Below are 24,338 nucleotides of genomic sequence, written 5' to 3'. Positions count from 1 at the left end.
TAGACATCATGCCAAGATCCAAAGAAATTCAGGAACAAATGAGAACAGAAGTAATTGATATCTATCAGTCTGGTAAAGGATATAAAGCCATTTCTAAAGCTTTGGGACTCCAACGAACCACAGTGAGAGCCATTATCCACAAATGGCAAAAACATGGAACAGTGGCTTAACCTTCCCAGGAGTGGCCGGCCACCAAAATTACCCCAAGAGCGAGACGACTCATCCGAGAGGTCACAAAGACCCCAGGACAACGTCTAAAGAACTGCAGGCCTCGCTTGCCTCAATTAAGGTCAGTGTTTACGACTCCACCATAAGAAAGAGACTGGGCAAAACGCCTGCATGGCAGATTTCCAAGACGCAAACCACTGTTAAGCAAAAAGAACATTAGGGCTCGTCTCAATTTTGCTAAGAAACATCTCAATGATTGCCAAGACTTTTGGTAAAATGCCTTGTGGACTGATGAGACAAAAGTTGAACTTTTTGGAAGGCAAATGTCCCGTTACATCTGGCGTAAAAGGAACACAGCATTTCAGAAAAGAACATCATACCAACAGTAAAATATGGTGGTGGTAGTGTGATGGTCTGGGGTTGTTTTGCTGCTTCAGGACCTGGAAGGCTTGCTGTGATAGATGGAACCATGAATTCTACTGTCTACCAAAAAATCCTGTAGGAGAATATCCGCCATCTGTTCAGTCAACTCAAGCTGAAGCGATCTTGGGTGCTGCAACAGGACAATGACCCAAAACACACCAGCAAATCCACCTCTGAATGGCTGAAGAAAAACAAAATGAAGACTTTGGAGTGGCCTAGTCAAAGTCCTGACCTGAATCCAATTGAGATGCTATGGCATGACCTTAAAAAGGCGGTTCATGCTAGAAAACCCTCAAATAAAGCTGAATTACAACAATTCTGCAAAGATGAGTGGGCCAAAATTCCTCCAGAGCTGTAAAAGACTCATTGCAAGTTATCGCAAACGTGTGGCCCAATAAGAAATCAGGAAGGGGGCAAATAGTTTTTCACACCACTGTACTATGCATTTATGTGTTCTTAATGACTTATATACTCAATATGTATGTAAAAGACCACAAACCTAAAACATTGGCTATCTGTAAAACATTTTAGTATTTTTTTTTATTTAGCCAATGTTAAGAAAATGTTGGTGGTACCATAATTAAAGAGTCATTTGAATCTCTGCATTTATAATTGCACTCTTAAGTTTATATACACTTGGCAAGACTTGTAAATTGTTGGTCTTTTTGGATAATATGAGTAATAATACAAAAAACAATTCTTTTATTTAGGAATAGTTGCCAGGGGGAGCTATTCAGCATTGCAGAATTGTGTTTGTCATTAAGTATTATAATGATAACTGAAATCGGACAGATTGTCCTGATACCCTTGAATGTTTGGCAAGTTGACATGTGCAGCTTGAAATGGCTGTAAAAGGTAAGTGTTCACACCTCTGCCTTTTTTGATTATAATTAGTGCCTGTGTATAAATAGTCAATGAACCTCTTAATTGTTGGGGTACCCTTTTGCATTTCGTCCAGTGCTGCAGTGACTTTATTGGTTACTGAATCCTGGAGACAGCAAAAGAACTGTCAAAGGATCTTCAAGAACAAGAAAAAGTAGCTCAACTTTATAATTCAGGAAAAGGATATAAAAAGATATTCAGAAAGATATGAAACTGCCAGTCAATAGGGATATTATCATCCTGTTAATATAAAAACACCATCACTTTGTATTTCCAAGAAGGGGCTTATGGATTTATATAGATTTCTAAAATTTTGTTTGTTTTTTATGTATATGGGCATTGTTTAATTCCACTTGGAAAAGTTGACCTTTGTTTAACAAGAAAATTGAAGGGCACTGTTTGATTAAAGAAAAGAAAATGTCTCTCTCTGAATTAGACACCTCAGGTAGATTTTTATAATTCAGTCTCTAGAAGCATTGTATATACTATAGCATAATTTCAATATGAATGTCCAAAGACAAAACTGAACTATTTTTTAATTTAAAATCGCAAATCTTCTCTGAGCTAGAAGCTTCAGTGTAGCTCAATTTTAAAAATACAGTGTGACCCTCCATCCATCCCTTTTCAGTAACAGGTTTTTTTTTTTTCTTTCACTACATACACAGAGGTATTCATCTATACCAGGGGTCGGGAACCTTTTTGGCTGAGAGAGCCATGAACGCCACATGTTTTAAAATGTAATTCCGTGAGAACCATACAATATGTTTAAAACTAAATACAAGTAAATGTGTGCATTTTATGTAAGGCCAACACTTTTAAAGTACAATAAGTCTCTGAATTCTTTTTAATAACGTTGTTATGCTGTTGCTTACCCATGATGAATAAAGTACTTCTTACCATTAATGCGACTTCTGGTGCTGCATGGTTTTGCTGATGGTTTTGTCGTCTGCTTGATACGTGGTGAGGTTAAGCTTCATGCAGGCCATCCGTTAAACGTGATCGTAGGTTGGTCTTAATGTTCTTTAGATGTGAGAGAGACTGCTCACATGCATACGTAGAGCCAAACATTGTCAGTACAGCCGTACTCGCATGCTGCAGTATGTGGTATGTGACGGGAAGCGCGTTCCAAGTTTTGACAATCGGCTGGTCCGCGGGTTGAAGTTTTTTCATTTCTCCCCACTTGTGTTTGCTCGCCAACTCTGCTTGCTGTCGCAAGTCTTTCCAAATCTTCATTCGGTGACTTGAACTTATTCACCCTCATGTCTGAGGCCTTCAGGTCAGCAGCTCGTAGCTCAAAATCTCTGACGGAGACACCGGGGATGTAACTCAGGTCGGCGATGTCCACTGCACACTCGTGTGGATGGGTGATGAACTTAAAAAGACGAGTGCGCTCACGAAATTCTCCAAAGTGCGCTTTGAATGACTGCAGGAGATTAGATGTGAAGCCCGCCAGCTGTTGAAGATCAAGATGTTGAGCAGGGTCACTTGCTGTGCACGCATCGTTAAACTGTCCCAGTTTTTCAAAGTGTAGTAGACGACCTGTTTCAATGTCGGCGATGAAGAGTTCTAGCTTGTTTTCAAATGCAAACACTGCTTGTTGAAGGGATAAGACTGTATTTCCAACGCCTTGCATTTTCACATTGAGTGGGTTCAGATGTTCAGTCATGTCCACGAGATAGTAGATCTTCAGGAGCCACTCAGTGTTAGCTAACTCAGGATGCTCGACGTTTTTTATTTCAAGCAAAGTCCGGATTTCGCTCAGACAAAGCCAAACGGCTGAGCACCTTCCCTCTTGACAGCCAACGCACATTGCTGTGCAGAAGCAGACCAGGATAATTATTCCCAACTTCATCCAGCAGTGTTTTAAACTGGCGATCATTTAAAGCTCGGGCAACAATACAGTTGACCACCCGAATGACCAGCGACATCACCTCACCAAGCTGCTCGCCACACATCTGAGCACAAAGCGCCTCCTGATGTAGGATGCAGTGAAAACTTAGGATGGGTCTCTTTTCATGTTCACAAAGAAGCGCTGCGAATCCTCTGTTTTTCCCCACCATGCACGGAGCACCATCAGTACACACCGAAATAAGTTTATCCATCGGTAGATTTTTTTCTTTAGCGAGCTCAGTGAAAGACTTGAATAAATCCTCCCCTCTTGTGGTCCCTTTCATAGGCAAAACAGCAAGGCTTTCCTCATGTAGTGCGTCACTGACAGCATACCTTGCAATCACGCTGAACCGGGATAAATGGCTTACATCTGTTGACTCATCCAAAGCAAGAGAAAAGAACGGGACTGCACTTAAGTCCTTCACTTGTGTTGCCTCAATTTGATTTGCCATCATGATGGTACGATCGTGAACAGTTCTTGCCGACAGAGGCATGTCTTTTATTCGTTTGATTATCTTGTCTTTATCCGAAAAGTCGTCAAAAGTTCATTGGCAACATCAAGCATGAATGTTTTGGCATACTCCCCATCTGTGAATGGCTTTCCATTTCTCACAATCGCTAAAGCACCAGCAAAGCTAGCCGAATTCCAGTCACCTTGTTGGGTCCAAACACGGAGTTGCTGCTGACTAGCTTGCACTCTGCACAGTAGCGCTTGACATGCTTTCTTCCTGCTGTCCCCCGCAGGATATTTCGATGCAAATGTAGTATGGCGTGTGTCGAAGTGCCGCTTTATATTTGACCATTTCATCGATGCAATTTTATCATTGCATATTAGACACACTGCAGAACCTGCTCTCTCCACAAAGGCGAATTCCTCTGTCCATTCCTGCTGAAAAGTACGATACTCCATCTTTTTTTCTTTTAGCCATCTTCTTCGATAAAAGGTTTTCTGCAATTAGCTAGCTGACTACTTGATTAAAAGGAGGGAAGTTTACTTCCTGACCTCACAACGACCGTGTATGTTATGCATTATCCAATAAAAAATTGGTGTTGTCCCGGAGGACAGCTGTGATTGGCTCCAGCCACCTGCAACCATGAACATGAGCAATAGGAAATGAATGGATTGAAATACATAAGAATGTTTTATATTTTTAACCTTATTTTTTATAAAAGATTTGTCTGCGAGCCAGATGCAGCCATCAAAAGAGCCACATCTGGCTTGCGAGCCATAGGTTCCCGACCCCTGATCTATACTAATAAAAGGCAAAGCCCTCACTCACTCACTCACTCACTCACTACTTCACTAACTTCCAACTTCCCGTAGGTAGAAGGCTGAAATTTGGCATGCTCATTCCTTACAGCTTACTTACAAAAGTTAAGCAGGTTTCATTTCAAATTCTACGCGTAACGGTCAACAACGTCCGCCATGTTGAACTTTCTTATTTATGGCCCCATCTTCACGAAATTTGGTAGGAGGCTTCCCTGAGGTAACTGAAACCAATGTACGTACTTATTTTGGTGGTATGACGCCACTGTCAGCTGCCGTATTGAACTTTCCAACGTCACTAATTCTCCAACTTCCCGTGTAGGTAGAAGGCTGAAATTTGGCAGGCTCATTCCTTACAGCTTACTTACAAAAGTTGAGCAGGTTTCATTTCAAAATTCTACACGTAATGGTCATAATGGTCGACAATGTCCACCATTTTGAACTTTCTTATTTATGGCCCCATCTTCACGAAATTTGGTAGGCGGCTTCCCTGTGCTAACCAAAACCAATGTACATATTTATTTTGGTGGTATGATGCCACTGCCGGCCGCCATATTGAACTTTTCAACGATCTTTGTACTTATGGGCCCATCTTCAAGAAATTTGGTACGCGGGTTCCCAACGCTAACTGAATCCTACTTACGTATATATATACGTCCATAGCCTGCAGCTCGGTCACCGTGTGAGGTGGCGTTGGGTCCAAGATCCCAACGCCTCCCACGTTGTTGGCTGCCTGCCTATATAAGACCGTCCGTCGCTCCAATCTCTACATTCCCTTCCTTGCTTCGCCACGGGATTCATGTCTCCCTGCTGATAACTACAACCTTTTTATTTAATCCATGGCTTCTCCGCTGTTTTATTGTTCATTTATTACGATTATAGTTATTGTGTAGGTATTTTAGACTTACTTTACATTGTTCAGGTACCCATTTCCTTTATCATTCCAACTGTACCCCCATTAACATGTCTATCAAGGTGATCACCATTGATCAAAGAACTGTCACTTACCAAGTGGTTTCCATGCCCAGAGATGGCACCTGCCTTTTCCATTCTCTTTGTTACATATTGCACGGCCATATCAGGCTCACTCTTGATATCCGGAGGAACATTGTGCCTTATGTATTGAATGACTGGGACAGGTTCAAGGTGTGGACTGATGACGGTACAGGAGATAATTATTCTACACAGGAGCACTAGAAGATTGAAATGCTTAAGCCCTTCATCTATGCATCTGCATGTGAGTTGATGGCTGCCGGTGAATTGTTCGGTTGTCGCTTTCAAGTGTACCAAATGGCCAAATATTTTACACCTTTGACAACCGCCAATGCCTCTTAAACATCTTAGATTCACAGGTGACGATTTCAGTAGTGGACACTTTGATGTTTATGAATGTTTAAACTCTCAAAAGCTGGATGTAAAGTTATCGATGAAACCGTTTGTATACTTACAACGCTTGACAGATGCCGAATGTCTCTTCAACACAAGTCCTACAAATACCGTCGTAATTGAAAAAAACCATGAAACTCAAACCGATTATGACAGCAGCAATCCAAGCGGTGAGATTTGAAACAAGATTACTGTTCACATGGCCAACTGTACGTTGCATGCTCAAGAGTAAGCTCAGCGCACAGCTTGGTCATATTACAACCGGAGGGCCGAACTCACAATGTGGTATACAAAGAGATCCTTAACAAATAATTATTGGTATATTTTCCCTCAGTTTAAAAAGGTTTAATTTTCTTCTTAATAAAAATTTTAAGGCAGTTCTTCTCTGCTGCGAAGCGCGGGTATTTTGCTAGTTTAATTATATATGAGAGGGAAGGAGAAATTATTGTGATGGGTCCAAATCTTTCAACAGATATACAGATTTTGGCAGCACTGAATATTATTTGACTGCTTTCAATACAGGCAGCCCTTGGGTTAAGAATGAGTTCTGTTCCGGCTGATTATACGAGTTGGATCTTGCACTGAAATTGCACATTAATGGAAATATGCATAATTCTTTATTACTTAAGTTTACCGAAAAAGGTTTAGATAGATAGATACTTTATTAATCCCAAGGGGAAATTCACATAATCCAGCAGCAGTATACTGATACAAAAAAAAAATTAAATTAAATAGTAATAAAAATGCATGTAAAAGCACTTTCAAACTTCTTGATAAACTAACAGTGAATCAATATTACTGTATTTTAAATCACAAAGCACTAATGATTTAAACTAAAATGACCTATTGGTACAGTATGTTGAGTTTATAATTAGACATCCTATAGTTTTTGATGAAGACATATAGCTCATAGAATTGGAAAAGGTATAATGATGACATGGAAAGCCACCAAACTGACTGTTGATCCCTTAGCAGAGACATGCTGTCTTTGCCGAGAGATTGTTAAGAGTGTCAATTTTACCTCCCACCAGCTATACTTCCTGAAACAGTATGGTTGTAAGGCATACTTAGGATGCTGTGAAATATGAAAAGTAGGTTTTCCCTGTTCTCCGCTAAATGAATGGATGCATATCTAGCTGTTTATCTGTGACAAAGCTTATTGCACAGCTGCATATGCTGCTCTTTACATTGGGTGACACAGGCTGTCTTTACAGAGTGATCATTAAGTCCCCCAATGGCAAGCTGGGACATATACTTCGGACTCTGGGGACTGCTCAATTAAATAGCTAGGTAGAGCTTGAGCTGTTTACCTGTACCTGAGCTTACTGTGTTTTTTGTGAGTTACATTCTACAACATGTGCACATTAAAGCACAAAGTGATTGTAAATGGTGACAAAGTCCAAAATCTGCAGTACTATTCCACATTGCTAGTGAAGGCTACAATGTATTGTCAGTGTCAGAGCTACTTTGCTTTTTTGCATGTAAAATCTTGAATTTGTTATATAAAAATAAATGGAAATTAAGTTAAAAAAAAAAAAAACTTTTGGGGTTTTATGTACCATTTGTATCTGCAGCATTGCTATACCCCAAGACCTACTTTTATATGTATATGTAACGTTTTTCAACAAAATGTCATTTTTACATTTCATTACAAACATAATGGACTGTAACAAAATATCTGTCTGTAATATTTAACTATTAACCTTGCCTCTATTTGCTTGACTCATTTGTTTTATTAAATACACTGTTTCTACTTCTCCAAAGACTTTGAGTACAGAATATATCTCCAAGGTTTAATTATGGCTGTGTGTTGTCACATATACACTTTTTGCAAGCTTCCTGATGGAGTGATTTTTGCAGGTAGTGCCTGTAGTTTCCCTTTGTTTTTTATTCATAAAATTGATAACTTGCTACTGACATGCTCATAGAATCCATCAATACATCCATTGTTTGTTTGTTTTTTTTTTAAACCATTTTATCCAGGAATAGAGTTATTCAAATCTAATTTAATTAATCCATAAAAATAGTGAAATTAGATTCTATAACTTTTTTTACTTTTTTTTTTTGAGTAATTTAGTTTTTGGAGGTTCAGAAAGCAATTGTATATATTTACCTGAACTTTTATGACTTAGTCTTAATGTTTCTTTAAATTAATCTTTAGTAATGAACTAATCGATAGGAAGTACATGTTTAATAGAGTATATACGTTGTTTTGCATTGAATATTGATATATCTTGTTTTTCGTATGGTTTTTACAGCGTAAAAGAATCCAGTGAAAAGCTGCAATGGAAAAGAAATGCAGTCCTCAGTACTGACATCTGAGCATAGTGTTTTCACAAGTTACTATTTTTGATGTCAGTGAGAATGTGTATATCTGTTGTAAACTGATAACACTGTAATTAGTACCGAAGGTACATCACAGCTATGTATTCATTTGTGTTTAAAAAAATCTGAATAAATATTAATATTTCAATTTTGATTGAAGCTGATGCTATCTTAAGCAGTGCCTGAAGTCAAAACTGTTACATTTTTGCAATGCATTTGGTTACTCCAAGAGGCCCTTAACAATCAAGTAAAATTTATATTGTCGGAAAATTAGTAGCGCCAGTTTAAATGTTTTGTTTTTTTACATTAAGTCTAGTTTTCAGGGCAATGTTCAGATGTACTATTTGAATTAAATTCAGAGCATGACTATTAGATAGACAGATTTAATTTAATTATGGGCAACCCCGGAAAAAAATCCCAGATTTAAACCCTCAGATATGCAGTTTTCCAGTACATTTTTTCAGGGCTGGTTAACTCCAGTGTTGAATGTTAAGATCCCTGATGTTAATATAGGCATTTTTTTTTATATTAATTGCAACAAACTGTAAATTAAAGGTGCATAAAGCTGTGGATGCACTTTATAGTCTACAAATTGTTCTATTTGTTGTGGATACAAATTACGGATATATTGATAACTGATAGTATCAGATTTGAATTCTAAATGCAAAAATAAAGTGAATACATTTAGTGCTATTTGAAAACAATCGACTTTCTGCTCACATCCAGTCATTTACTGTGTTTTTAAAGACATGCATTAATTGTTTGCTACACTTAATGTTTCTTTTTACAGTAGAATTTTGATGGGGATTAGCTAAGTTATACACATTTTCTCAAAAAAAAAATGACATTGAAGTTTCTGGTTGTGTACAGTATTAATTAACGTATTTCTAAGAAGCACGATAAATGTATCACTTTTAGTGTTTCTGTAGTGTGTCAGCAGAGAGCCCCAGTGGTCACCTCAAAATCTCCAGAAAGAGAGAATTAGTAGTAGTGGGAGCCTAAGTGATTAAGGGGTTAAGACTCAGGTGTGCTCCAGAGGCAGAAAATTTCATATCACATTCTGCATCCCAGGTACACAGATCGAATACATCATTGGTGGATGGGCACTTGGCCATAGCAGGGGATGGATCCAATTGTCATTGTCCATGTTGTAATAAATGACATACATAAGGAAAGGCTGTCGGTTCTGCAAACCATATTTAAAGAGATAGGTTCCCAGCTGAGGCACTGAACTGCAAACGTGATCTCTGAAATTCAGCCTGTGCCAAGTGTCAGTCCATTTAAGATTGAAGAGATTAGACGGCGCAACACATGGCTCAAACTTAATGTAGGATAGAGAGGACTGTTACGGCCCATGGCAGGTAACATTAAAACAGAAATGTACTAACATATTGGGGATGTGTGTGAATAGGTTAGCTAAGAATTATTTAAACTAGGTAAATGGGACTTGGGGTGGGATTGGGGTTGAGGGTGGTAGGAAGTTTAGAACAAGCCATATGTACATACAGGGACAGGTAGTAGTACAAATAGAAATATACAAGATAATTGGGCTTTTTATCAGTGCACTAGAAGTTTCAAAGTAAAATATGTAATACATTAAAATTACTTGCCTCAGTGGTAGGAGTAAATTTATATGTAAGTAAAATAAGTAATACATTAAAATTACTTGTCTCAGTGGTAGGAGTAAATTTATATGTAAGCAATTCTAGAAAGGGGAAGATGACATTGTGAGAAACTGCCAGTACCGTGTGGGCCGAAAGGGCAAATTGCAGAGTATTAGTGCATACTGGCCCACTTTAAGCACTTGTTTTCTCCCTGTAAAAGTATTAACCACTTCATGGATAGAGGAAAGAAGTCACAGTAGTCTCAAATGTAAACATCTATGAGAAGAACTTTTTTGTGAAGGAGTAAGGTTCAAATTAAGGACTGTACAGAAGAGAGCAGGTAAAAAGAAATATCATGAACTATATGTACAGTGTCCACTCCCCTCTCTTGGATGCGAGGAAACTGCTGGCTTGTGTGTATTTCTGTCTTCCTCCCTGGCACCCCAACACGAACTTTAGAGTTTGCTAAACACATCTTACTTGAGTTCCACAAACATTTCCTCATTCCACCACCTTTTAACAGCCCATGGCACATACTATCTCGTCTCTTCTTTCTGTACTGTATATCTCCCCTGCTTCCCGCATCTATCGCACCCTGTAAGTCAGTGGCAGTGTTCGTATAGTTCGTCAGCTGCTTTCATTTGCATAAACAGGTAAGCCCAATTTCTGTGCATGATCAGAGTGCTAAGCCAAAAAGTGCCTTACAGTAGTCCATTTGCTGCAGCTCCATCCATCCATCCATCCATTATCCAACCTGCTTTATCCGAATCACAGGGTCACGGGGGGTCTGCTGGAGCCAATCCCAGCCAACACAGGGTGCAAGGCAGAAAAACAAACCCCAGGCAGGGCGCCAGCGCATTATTATCAAGAAAAAAAAAAAAATATACATCTGTTAATGTTCCTTTTTCTATAACGTCACCAAATTTTCAGTCAAATTAATCAAAGCATTTTGGGATTACTTCTAAATATTCATATATCAAAATGCCCTTTCATAGCAGATACTTACTACCCTAAATGTACTAGCCATTCAAATTTCTGCTTTTTAAATCCTGTTAAAAAGTAAATTTAAGTAGAGCTTATGTAAGTTTAAAACCAGGTGGTTTTCTCTGTACTTATAGCTAGTCTACAACAGTGACAAAGTGAGCTGGTCCATATGTTCATTCCAAAATAAATTTTATTTACTTAGTTTTTCAAAACCTCCACATTAACTAGAAATTAATGTTGCTTACCTCATAACTGAAGTGCAAGGCAAATCTAATGATATGACCTGTAATGTTTAAAATAGACTAATCTGCAAAAAATAAATCCACAAACACTACATTTGTATGGTTAGTTATGTTTTTGAGGTCGAAGTATTTTTTATTAGTATAACAACTACCTTGTTGATGAGTGTAGTGAAGGGACATACAGTGTATTTTGATGGTACAGAAATGAATTAGGTTCCTGTTCATTAATATTCAGTTGAATATTAGATAAAACAGGGACAGCCTTGAAGTTAGGACACACATGGGGGGAAAAAAGAAGAGATTTGGAAAATTAAAGCATCAGGAGTTTGTATCATTTGACTTTGATTGCCCATTTATTATTACTCTTGTTACTCGGTGTTATTAATCAACTATTGGCCCCTTCGTATATGCAAACGTAACTCTCACAAGAGCAAATGTCACAAACCTTGTGACTTGCTTACAAACTCAATTATAACAGTATTTCGTTATAAAAGAATCTAAGAAGAATTCATATATATGAAGTATCCTGAATAATCTTGTTATTCATTGATGTGGTACTGACCTCATTTTTAAATTTATATTTTTTGCACTGATTTCTAGCAGAAAACTCTAGTAAATAAATTTAGCAAATACACCTATTAAGATAAATATGGTAGTCCATGATGATCATATCATTCTTTATAAACCCTATTCTGAAATCCACCAATCTCCCCCGCCTGCCCCCACCCCAAATGAAATTCATGTATTGTGTATTGTGATCATTATCAATATTTACTAGTGTGAGCTCTAGTTAAAATGGTGCTTGTTTTGTTTTCAGGCATATATCAATCCAATAGCTGCTGCTAGAGCACGTGGGCCACCCACCTCATCTGGTCCATCAATACAGGATTATCTTAACAGACCGAGACCAACCTGGTGAGTAACAAATGTATTACAGTTATATATTTAATTCTAATCGTGTGTGTGTATGTTTTTTCTCCCAATCACAATGAATAATTATATCTTAATTTTGTTGTGTGAATTTTAGTTTCTTTAAATTGACTGATTACTTTTGTTATTTCAGCAAGTTTAATTAAAATATAAATAGCTTTTAGATATTTATGTAGTTATTATGTCACATCATAGTGGGAGGCTATAAAATGAAAATTTGAGAGCAGGACCTCATATAGTATGTTTGATGAGACTGTTGACATTCTGAAAATTATCTTCAATTGATGGTGTACTTTTAATGACTATTAGCTCTGCTACCCATTTTAAGACTAGTTAAAATCTTTAATCAATGTATACCTCATTATTTTTTACAGTGCACCATTTGTTGGAATGTTTTTTGTAATGCATGTAGTAATAAACAGCATATCACAAACATTAGCATTGCTTTTACAAATTATATACCAAATCCAGCTTAATAAATGCACAAGTGTCTGAGTATCTTTGTATCTATCCAGTTTCTGTGTCACTGTTATGCCAACAGATGGCATATCACAAATACTTGAGTAATGAAATGTATTGAATTTGTCATTTCAATAGATGGTGCACCACAAACATTAACACTGTTTTTACGAATCACATACCAAATTGCATATAACATAGACATGTGTTGCTTTTGTCATTCCAGCAGATGGCACTTCACAAACATTTTTAGTTATGCATTTTACTTCCCAAAGAGATGCATGTTAGATGATCTGGTCACTCAAAATTATCTCATGCATAAGTATGGATATCTTTCAGCATTGTGTCATTTTCAAGGTAGGTTCCTATCTCATGACCAGTGCAGCCAGGATCCTGCATCACATGAGAAGATGGGAGGATATTTCTGTCATTCAATTTTATTATTAAAGAAAAAATTGCATCACTGTTTTTGACTTTGATTAAACTTGCCATGTAAACTACACCAACCTTATAGAGCTCAGAAATATTCTTTATTTAAAAAATTTCTACTACTACTTCTTTCGGCTGCTCCTGTTAGGGGTCGCCACAGTGGATCATCTTCCATATCTTTCTGTCCTTTGCATCTTGTTCTGTTACACCCATCACCTGCATGTCCTCACTCACCACATCCATGAACCTTCGCTTAGGCTTTCCTCTTCCCTAGCAGACATAGCTGGTCTCACTACCATCTTGTAGACCTTCCCTTTCACTCTTGCTGATACCCGTCTGTCACAAATTACTCCTGACACTCTTCTCCACCCTGCCTGCACCATTCCACTGACCTCCCTCTCATTTACACACATGTATTCTGTCTTGTTCCTACTGACCTTTATTCCTGTCCTCTCTAGGGCATATCTCCACCTCTCCTGGGTCTCCTCAACCTGCTACCTACTATTGCTACAGATCACAATGTCATCAGCAAACATCATAGTCCACGGGGACTCCTGTCTAATCTCGTCTGTCAACCTGTCCCATCACCATTGCAAATAAGAAAGGGCTCAGAGCCGATTCCTGATGTAATCCCACCTCCACCTTGAATGCATCCGTCACTCCTACTGCAGACCTCACCACGATCACACTTCCCTCATACATATTCTGTGCAACTGTTTCGTTCTTCTCTGCCTCTCCTGACTTCCTCATACAATACCACAGCTCCTCTCAAGGCACCCTGTCATATGCTTTCTCCAGGTCCACAAAGACGCAATGCAACTCCTTCTGACCTTCTCTAAACTTCTCCATCAACATCCTCGGAGCAAACATTGCATCTGTGGTGCTCTTTCTTGGCATGAAACCATACTACTGCTCACTAATCATCACCTCACTACTCTACCTAGCTTCCACTACTCTTTCCCATAACTTAATTCTGTGGCTCATCAATTTTATTCCCCTGTAGTTTCTGCAGTCCTGTACATCCCCCTTATTCTTAAATATCTGCACCGGTACACTTCTGTTCAACTCCTCAGGCACCCTTTCCAAGATTCCATTAAACAATCTGGTTTAAAAACTCCACTGCCATCTCTCGTAGACACCTCCATGCTTCCATAGGTATGTCATCTGGACCAACGGCCTTTCCATTTTTTATCCTCTTCATAGCTGTCCTTACTTACTTCTTGCTAATCCATTTAACTTCCTGATTCACTATCTCCACACCATCCAACCTCTTCTTTCTCTTGTTCTCTTCATTCATCAGCCTGTCAAAGTACTCTTTCCATCTGCTCAACACACTCTCCTCCCTTGTGAGTATGTTTCCATCTGTATTACCCTAATGTGCTGCACATCTTTCCCAGCTCGGTCCCTCTGTCTAGCCAATCGGTACAGGTCCTTTTCTCCCTCCTTAGTGTCCAACCTTTCATACATCTCATCATACGCCTTTTCTTTAGCCTTCGTCACCTCTCTCTTCACCCTGCTCCTTATCTCCTTGTACTCTTGTCTACTTTCTGCATCTGTCTGACTATCCCACTTCTTCTTTGCCATCCTCTTCCTCTGTATACTCTCCTGTATTTCCTCATTCCACCACCAGGTTTCTTTTTCTTCCTCGTTTCAGATGTGATGCCAAGCACCTTTCTTGCAGTCACCCTTACTACATCTGCTGTAGTCTCCCAGCTGTCTGGTAACTCTTCACTGCCACTCAGTGCCTGTTTCACCTCCTCCCTAAACTCAGCCTTGCAGCCTTCCTTTTTCAACTTCCACCATTTGATCCTTGGCTCTGCCCTCACTCTCTTCCCCTTCTTGATCTCCAACGTCATCCTACAGACCACCATCCTATGCTGCTTAACTACACTTTCCCCTGCCACCACTTTGTAGTCTTCAATCTCCTTCAGATCAACTCTTCTGCATAGGATGTAATCTACCAGTGTGCATCTTCCTCCACTCTTGTTTGTATCCCTGTGTTCCTCTCGCTTCTTAAAATACATATTCACCACAGCCTTGTCCATTCTTTTGGCAAAATTCACTATACTCTGACCTTTTTCATTCCTCTCCTTGACACCATACCTACCCTGTTACCTTCACCAACATGCCCATCGAAATCCGCTCCAATCACCACTTTTCTGTCCCTTGGGTACACTGTTCATCACTTCATCCAACTCACTCCAAAAATCTTCTTTCTCATCCATTGCACACCCAACTTGCGGTGCACTAACAACATTCATCATCACACCTCCAGTTTCCAGCTTCATAATCATTACTCTGTCTGATACTCTTTTCATCTCCAAAACACTGTTGACATACAGTTCCTTCAGAATAACCCCTACTCCATTTCTTCTCCCATCCACACCATGATAGTTCTATTTGAATCCTCCTCCAATCCACCTGGCCTTACTCCCCTTCCATTTTGTCTCTTGCACGCACAATATATCAACTTTCCTGCTCTCCATCATATCTGATAACTCTCTCCCCTTACCAGTCATACTGCCAGCATTCAAAGTTCCTACCTTAGTGGTGGGGATCGATCTGTTCTTAACTCGATTTTTCTTTTTGTAAAAACTTAATTGCTTTGTATGGATTGCAATAAAATTAATAATAATAAAAAAAAAAAGTTCCTACCCTCAGTTCCACTCTCTTTACTTTCCTCCTCTCCTCCTGCCTCCGGACATGTCTCCCCCCTCTTCTTCTCCTATTCTTCTTCGGCCAACAGTAGCCCAATTTCTGGCAGCACCCTGTTGGCTAACGGTACTGGTGGCGGTCGTTGTTAACCTGGGGCTTGACCAATCCGGTATGGAAATTTGTATTGTTGTCTACATATTGATTTGGCAAAATTATACACCGGATGCCCTTCCTGACGTAACCCTCCCCATTTATCCGGGCTTGGGACCTGCACAAAGAAACACACTGGTTTGTGCATCCCCTGTGGATGGGTTTAAAAAATTTCTACATGATGTGACAATTAATGTATGCAAAACCCCTTAAATTAAAGTCTGCGATATGCACTATAATCAAGTCTGAATTACTTGATTTGTAATTTTAACCTGGAGCAGAGGGGTAAATTAAGGAAAAAAGTGTCTCAAATCCCAAACAGTATGTAGGGAACTATAACTCCATCTGGTTTACTATCTTACAATGTTTTTTTTGGTTACATTGAGTCCAGTGAAATAAAAATGTAATTTTCTTTTTCTGTGTTTTTCTAGGGAGGAAGTAAAGGAACAACTTGAAAAGAAAAAAAAAGGTTCCCGAACACTGGCAGAATTTGAAGAAAAAATGAATGAAGTAAGTTATTAAAGGAGTAGACTTATTTTTCACATAGCCAAAAATTATGATGATGCCAGGTAAGTCAGACTACAGGTCCCATTATTAAAACATAAGTTAGATATCTATTCCCAGAATGTGTAATTTGTTATATGTTGCTTTTTCTTACGTTTGTTCTAGCTTACAATTTTATATATATTTATATGTTGTTTGGTCTTTTTCTTTTTAAAGATATTCTTTCACTGTCATGGTTTCATTAATTTGCTGTAAAAAATGTGTTCTTAATATAGTGCCTGTGTTTGCAATTTAAAATGAGGTCCAAAGATTCTTGTAAAAGTCCAAACAGTATGTTTTAGGGGTTTTATTTTGTGTTAATTTGTCAAGTCAAGAATGCTTTAGAGTATTGATCTGCATCTTCAGATTGCACAAATGCTGTTAATCAGTGCATTTGTGTTATTTTTTTTACAAAAAAATATTTTTGTGAGATTTCACGCAGCTTGTGAATGCTGTTATTGTTATTCTGAATGTTTCCAGTGGGGTTAGAGTGAAGTTTTCTTTAAGCTCGGGTTTACTGTCTTTTGTATACAGTGGTCAACTCAAAACAGTGCCAGTAATACATTACTAACTAATGACTCGCAGCATATATATAGTGTGTGGATTTGTTTATACAGTATATGTATTATTTATATTCATTACAATTAACTGTTTTGTATCCTTAAGGTCTGTGGATGTAAAATGTCTGTGCCTCTATTGGTATACGTTTGAATGGTACAATGTTGTTTGTTATTAGGGAAGAGAAAAAAAGTAACTGTGCGGAATGGCTGACATACTTAATAATTTTGTTTGCCTTTCTAAGGAAGAGTGTATTATAGATGACCTGAACAGAAAGCCGTTTGGTGCCATTAGTGATCTATGCTGCCTGCAGTCTACACAGTGTTATACGATCTTGAGCTGAGGAGGTGCAATATACCAGGATGTTAAGCAGTCAGTAAAGATGTCATAAAAATTAGCAAGAGCTGACAGAGAAATCCGAGCTTCATCAGATATATGAGGAATTAAAGATGCTGGTTAGCCTTGTTTAAAATAGCTGAAATGTGTTGTGCTGTCATTTTATAACAGCAATATTTCCAACTTTGAATTAGAAGAAACATTTAGCATCCCCAATGAACCATATTATTCTGAACTGAGTTTTGGGATTCCTGTTTACTATTTCTACACTTTTAGTAGATATATTGAGTGGTACATTAAATATTAATAAATTGTTATGATGTCATGTCCCTAGAAAATTACCTAATTTGTTCTTTTGTGTGCAACACTGTTTGGCTTAACCATCACCATGTTGTTGTGTGTATTAAGCTTTTGACAATTGGTACCTTGGACTTTTCTCTGGTATTTTGACTTTTTTTTTTGCCTACCTCTGACCTCATCTCTCCTTTGTTGGGCATTTTGCAGTCTACGTTACTGTTAGAAGAAGCGAAAACATGCTACCTATAAGACTTTAGTGCTAGAATGTTTAAACAATCAATTCACTATGACTTTCGCTTTTGTTTCTGAATAGTCGGCTCATGTTCTACTTCCTTATTTACATCAAAATTTAACCTTAATTAGTCAACTCTGATCAGACGGGCATTTACTCACTCCAGGAAAAGTATCATATATAATGCAAAGTTAACTGACTGACTCACTCAGTCACTCATCAACAAAAACTGTATTTGCTGCAAGGTTATTATAGTTAATAAAGACTAAAATCAAAACTGAAACTATTATTATAAAAACATTTTCGTAAACTGAAATAAAATAATTAACAAAACCGAAATGAAAAACTAAAACTAAAGGAAACTATTAAAGTAGCTGGAAAGACTAACTCAAATAAAATAGTAATTTACTAAAATATTTTTATTTTTGATTTTTGAGTGAATATTTTTGCCGTTAGTCTTTAACCCTTGAAAGTTTTAACTCTAAAACAGAAAGTCATCCACAATGAGCCACCCGCACTTACTCATTCAGTGAACAGTGGCTGGTGACGGAGGGCGGCTGTTCACACAGCATTTGCAGTGACAGAGCAAGCTGAGTGTGGGTGCGTAAAGCATGAGAAATAGAAAGCGATTTGTGTGCTGCCTTTCTTTGTGCTTGTTGTATATAATAATTTGATTCAAATGGCTGAAATCAGAATGTGCTGGTCAAGAAAACATTTAGCATATGGACCGAAAAATCACGAGTGAGTAATGTATCAGTTTATTTCTCAGGTGTCTGCTTTTTGTTGATCCCAATTCTCCTGCCACTTCACACAGGAGAAATAGTTTTTACTTTCTCATATACGAAATATAGAGAAAGTTTAGTAATTATGAAAAAATTCATCCTCGATATTTTGATTTTGGAATTGTATGCGTGCGTGTTTGTGTAAAAACGATAACTCAAAAACACAACTAGTTAGATGGATGAAATTTGGCATGTGGTTGTTACACCACAATTGTAGATCTGTATTAACTTTTGGGTCAAATCCATCACCCGGAAGTGGTACCTGAACACATACTCTATTTTTTTTTTTTATTCATGCAGCTGCAGAGTCCGATTTATTCAACTTTACTTTTATAATAATTGTTCAATATATTATTAATTTGATTTGTTGTTGATGGTTCCTTAATATACATAATATAAAAATACAATCATTGTCTTCGGCTTACTCCTCAAATATCCATCCCCATATCTGAGTGTACAAGAAAGTCTAGGGAGACCACTCCCGGTTTTTGAAAATAAAATGACACTGATTGAGAGATTCACAAGGTCATCATACAAGATGAACATATTGTTCTTGACCAATCACTTTTGTTTTAAAAACATTGTTTAACAATGAAGCGAACAAACAAAGGTAGGTAGATGAAGAGAGTTTGCCAGGTGATGAAAAACTAAACATACTAATGGTTTTTCTATTTATTGTATATTTATTAATTTATCTTTTTTAGTTCATATTCACAACTCAAAATACCTGATATTGTGAAAGTAATCCATCAGCAGAATTATATTTTAAAATATTTGTCTCTCTTTTTTCAATGTTTCTCTCTCTCTCTCTCTAAATGAAAATATCATATTCTTTTTGTTATTAACATCAGTCTTATCGTACATATTGCATACCAGGGATTTTTCCTGCCTTACATACAAACCTGCTGCAGTAGGCTCCAGGTTTCCTGCGATCCAGCTCTGGATAAACAGGTTTAGACAGTGTATATATTGTTCCTAATCTCAGATGCTGTGTCTGTTGTTTTATGCCTGTCCGTACTCTTATTACCTGCTGTTGCTCACTGCCCCTAACCTTGACACTACATGCTTGTTTTTCTTTTTGTTTCCCTCAATACAGCTAGGTTGGGTCTGCACAATGATTCAAGTCTAAGAGCCCTGTTCTTCCTAAGCCCCCGTGATTTTCATGAGAAAATATTTTAAAAATTATAAAATTGTGTAAAGTTGTTCATATTTAGTATCTAGTTTTGATTATGCTTGTTTTTATCAGACAAAAACAAAACCAGATAGTAAACCATGTAGTGTAGTAAGCTTCCACTAACATTAAACTTGTATCCAAATCTGTTAAGTGTACAGTTCTGTCTGATTGTGACACAAAACTAAACTCTGTAGGAGCTTCATGCCATAAGTACTAAAACTAAACTGAAACTAATAGATATAATATTAATACCATTTTACCCCACAGACTGGTGACCAAACTCAGACATAGGACTTCCACACTCCACTTGCCTTTGGATTAAGGACTTCCTGAGTAATCGCACTCAGAGGGTTATAGTGGGCCCCTTCTTCTCCACACCCATCAACCTCAGCACTGGCTCCCTACAGGGCTGTCTGCTGAGCCCCCTGCTCTATACCCTCTACACCCGTGATTGCATTCCTGCCCACTACAGTAACATCATTATTAAGTTCGCTGACGATACCACAGTAGTAGGACTCATCTCTGGGGGGGGGGTTGAGTCCGCCTACAGGGATGAGGTGGAGCGGCTGTAAACTTGGTGTAGGAATAACACTTGCTTCTAAATATAGCCAAGACCAAGGAGCTCATCGTGGACTTCAGGAAGAAGGCAGACAACATCTAGCTACTTGTCATCAACGGAAACTGTGTAGAGAGGGTCTCAGACTTCCACTTCTTGGGAGTCACCATTAGCGAGGACTTTACCTGGGGAACACACACTGCTGAGGTAGTGAAGAAAGCCCAAAAGAGAGACTACTTCATGAGGGTCCTCAGGAAGAACAACTTCCCTGAGAAACTGCTGGTGTCCTTTTACTGCTGCACAGTAGAGAGCATCCTGATCTACTGTCTCTGTGTGTGGTTCTCCAGCTGCACAGTAGCACAGAAGAAAGAGCTCCACATTAAGGTCGCCCAGCGGATAGTCAGCTGTCCTCTTCCCTAACTAGAAGAACTACATAGTTCCTGTTGCCTCAGAAACGTCAAGAAAATTTTTCAGGACCCATCACACCCAGGACATGCATTGTTTGAATGCATTCCTTCAGGCAGACGTTTCAGATCCATAAAACAAATGGACTGAGAAACAGTTTCTATCCTTCAGCCATCACCATGCTGAATGTCAATGTCAACTTTATTTATATAGCACATTTAAAACAACATAGGAAATGCTGTGGCCAAAGTGCTTTACAATAATAGAATAAAAGAATAACATACAATCAACATGAATAACATAAACAGAAATAAAATAAAATGAACATAAATAAAATAAATAGAAGTAATGTTACATAATCACAATGAGGAAACCATCAGTATTACTGAAGGTCATGGAATGCAAGTGAATAGAAATGAGTCTTTAATCTTGTTTTGAACAGTTTAATTTTAGACGATTCTTTTATGTAATGAGGTAAAGAGTTCCACAGGCGAGGAGCAGCAGCTGCAATAACCTTGTCCCCCTTAGTTTTACTCTTGGTATGAGAGACAACTGACCAGAAGATCTAAGCACTCTGGATGGCTGGTGTAAAACACACAATACGGATAAATAGGCAGGAGCAAGCCCATGTAAAGATTTAAAAACTAGCAATAAGATTTTAAAATAAATTTGAAAACTGACGGGTAGCCAGTGTAAAGAAGCTAATATTAGAGAAACAGAGTCATACTTGCCCCAACCAGAAAGCGAGCGGCAGCATTCTGGACTAACTGTAACCTGTGTATCAGGGATAGCTGCTAAGTAGTCAATCTGACCTAGTGCACCTTCATGTTTACAGTACAATACACTCTAATGTTTACAATACAGCTCTAATTTAAAATTGTTCTGCTGTTATGGACTATTTTGGTACTTATTTTATTCCCTTTTTATTTTAGTTTTAACTTGAGTAATTGTGTTTTTTTTTTTTTTGGTTTTTTTTGCACTGGAAAATTGCACCTAAAATTTTGTTGTACAATGTCTCATTGCTACAATGACAATCAAGATTTTGATTTGATTTGATATAAAAATAAAATGGAAATGTCGTTGTGAAATAAAAACTAAACTAAAACTAAAAATACACGATGAAGGAAAACTAAAACTAAACTGAATTTCCAAGTAAAGACAGAAAAAATATAGAAATAAAAACAAATATACAAATGCAAAACTATAATAACTTTGATTTGCTGTTTATTTAAAAAAAAATTAAATTTGGCTGGATGGTACATCAAGAGCAGAAGGTATCCACTAAGAAAAGGATATTTAGATATATCAGTATTTGGGAGTAAAACAACAAATATTGATTAATAGTACTGTACACTAACTTGCATGCTATGTGGTGAGCTGAGAATGTGCTTTGTGCAGTCGAATGATGGAGCACAATTACTAACCAATAGGGTGAATGAATGACTGAAGAAGGGCCAGTGTTCTTGAAAAAAGAGACTTGACCATGTTTGGTATATATAGTTAGGTGTGAAATGGAAGGAGAACATTTGGTGAAGCTCACAGGAGGTGTGAAGGTCAATGATTAGCAAGGATGTTAAACCTTGAGTGCTGGTGCCAGGCAGTATGGCTGTGAGCAGGTGTTGCTTCACTAGAAACAAAAAGGAATTGAGAGATAAGCAGAGGCAAAAGTGTTGTCCTCCGATCCAAGACCACCTAAGAACAATGCAGTAGTGTCAGGAGAGGGGTAGGGGCTTCAGAGGTTTAAGCCTCTAAACTATTGTACCCAACCCCTGACCTTTTTCTGAATTTTAAACATGACAATAGCAGTAAGCCCATTATCCTTTGGTCTATCATATACAATGTAGCCCCCAATTAAATGTTACACTATTACGTAAATATGGGCGAAAGCCAAAAGAAATTCCCATCACTCGTCAATTTTATATACAAGAAGACTGTGCATGACAATCGCAGAAGGGGCTAAGACCCTACTACCTGCAAACCCTAAAAATGCCCCTGAAACAACAGCATCAGTTTAAACTTCATATGTTCCCCCACAAGCAACTCCACTGTAATGTACTTTATCATCTTTGGACATTGAAAGAGAAAAACAAAACCCTGCTCTCTGAAAACATTTACAATTACTGTATATGCATGTCTGCTTACTTTGAATAGGGATGTTTCTAAACTCTCTGTTTCAAGTCAAAAGAATACACTTTCTTGTAAACTTGTGTTTTGCCATTAAAAAAAAAAGCCAAATCACTAGGAAAAGTAGGAGTTGATCTGATGCATGAATGTTTACTGATGGACAGTTTTATATGGAAGCTGCTGAAATGGAAACTTTTGCTCAAAGTGCATGTATTTGGTCAGTTTGAACGGTTTTGTTCAAAATTTGAAATTGTGACCTTTGGACCCTTTTTTAAACGGCAAAGAAACACACTTCATTTTAGAATACAATTTTCCATGACAAAGCATTGTACAGCATGATTGTGGAAATATAAATTATAAACCTAAACAAACTTAAAGAAAATTAATAATGTTTAACAAATTATGTATTCTGGGAATGTGGATGTTTAATATATTAACTACTGCATAATGTATCCTTTAAGTTGATTAAGCAGTTTGTTATCTAAATAAATAAATCATCTATAACTTAGTAGTCATGTCAGGGATTGTTATTTTCTTTCTGCCAATTTAGGATTTCTCTTCCTTTCAGGAATGTGTATTTTAGTAACATAAACACAACTTTTTGGATATGCAGTGCAAAGTCAGTTTTAGCTTTTACAATATATTTTGTTGCTTATATCCCTTTTAAGAGATGGAAAAAAGAACTTGAAAAGAACAGAGAGAAATTACTTGGTGGAAATGAAAGCCTGTCTAAAAAGAAGGAGGTATGTTTTTTCCCCCCTCTATGTGCACCCTTTTTCATATTGCTTATTTCATGTTATTGTTATGTACTGTAATACCATATCTCTTTATTCTTACAGAAGAAAAGAAAAATTAAGAAAAAGCATAGCAGGGTGAGAAAGGTTTTTTAATTTTAAAACTGTGGAAAATCTGTTTGCAAATTGTTTCAGATTGCAGGTCATTCACAAAGGTTTTGAGCAACTATTCAGATTAATTTCAAAAGTTTTTATATTATGTATTTTTATTCTTTGATTCAGCTTATTTGAAAAATAATTTGGTTATAATTAATAATTAACTTAACATCTTCATAAGAGAATATGAACATTTAAAAATAAGTTTTACAAAATAATTGGCTTTGGAATCTTGTTTATTAATTTGTCTAATTTATTTTGGCTCAAAATGTTACATTTAATTTTCATTATATACTGGAAGAGCAATATGTATAGTATTTTCAATACATTTGTACTTTATTAGAACAATATTATTTGATGTCGACTATTTAATCTCATCGGCTCTGCTTTTATTATCTTTGGTCAAGCATTCTTCATCTTCCTCCTCTTCATCCACTTCTGATTCTTCCAGTTACTCGTCAGATTCTGATGAGGAGGTAAGAACATTTTCAAAAGTCTACACATAATTTTTGCAGGTATATGGAATAAATGCATTATGTTGACTTCTTAATTTAGTTTTTGATAATTTATTTGTCTGTGGGTTCTTTGAGATTTTTTTTAAATTGAAAGATGGTATATTTCTGTGCTTCTGAAATATTGCTTTCCCC

General features: G+C 37.4%; 1 protein-coding gene across 1 annotated transcript in view; it reads left to right on the top strand.

Moving 5' to 3' along the window:
* Positions 1-24,338, top strand: part of fam133b (family with sequence similarity 133 member B) — a 39,738-nt gene that overhangs the window by 5,524 nt on the left and 9,876 nt on the right. The window contains exons 2-6 of the mRNA XM_039736719.1: positions 11,989-12,086; positions 16,226-16,304; positions 23,470-23,544; positions 23,641-23,673; positions 24,099-24,167. Of these exons, the coding sequence (XP_039592653.1) occupies positions 11,989-12,086; positions 16,226-16,304; positions 23,470-23,544; positions 23,641-23,673; positions 24,099-24,167 (354 nt within the window). The remainder of the gene's footprint in view (positions 1-11,988; positions 12,087-16,225; positions 16,305-23,469; positions 23,545-23,640; positions 23,674-24,098; positions 24,168-24,338) is intronic.

This window comes from Polypterus senegalus, chromosome 15 (assembly GCF_016835505.1).
Source record: "Polypterus senegalus isolate Bchr_013 chromosome 15, ASM1683550v1, whole genome shotgun sequence".
Taxonomy (NCBI): domain Eukaryota; kingdom Metazoa; phylum Chordata; class Cladistia; order Polypteriformes; family Polypteridae; genus Polypterus; species Polypterus senegalus.
The sequence above is the reverse complement of the archived record's forward strand: the minus strand, read 5'-3'. Positions and strand labels throughout refer to the sequence as shown.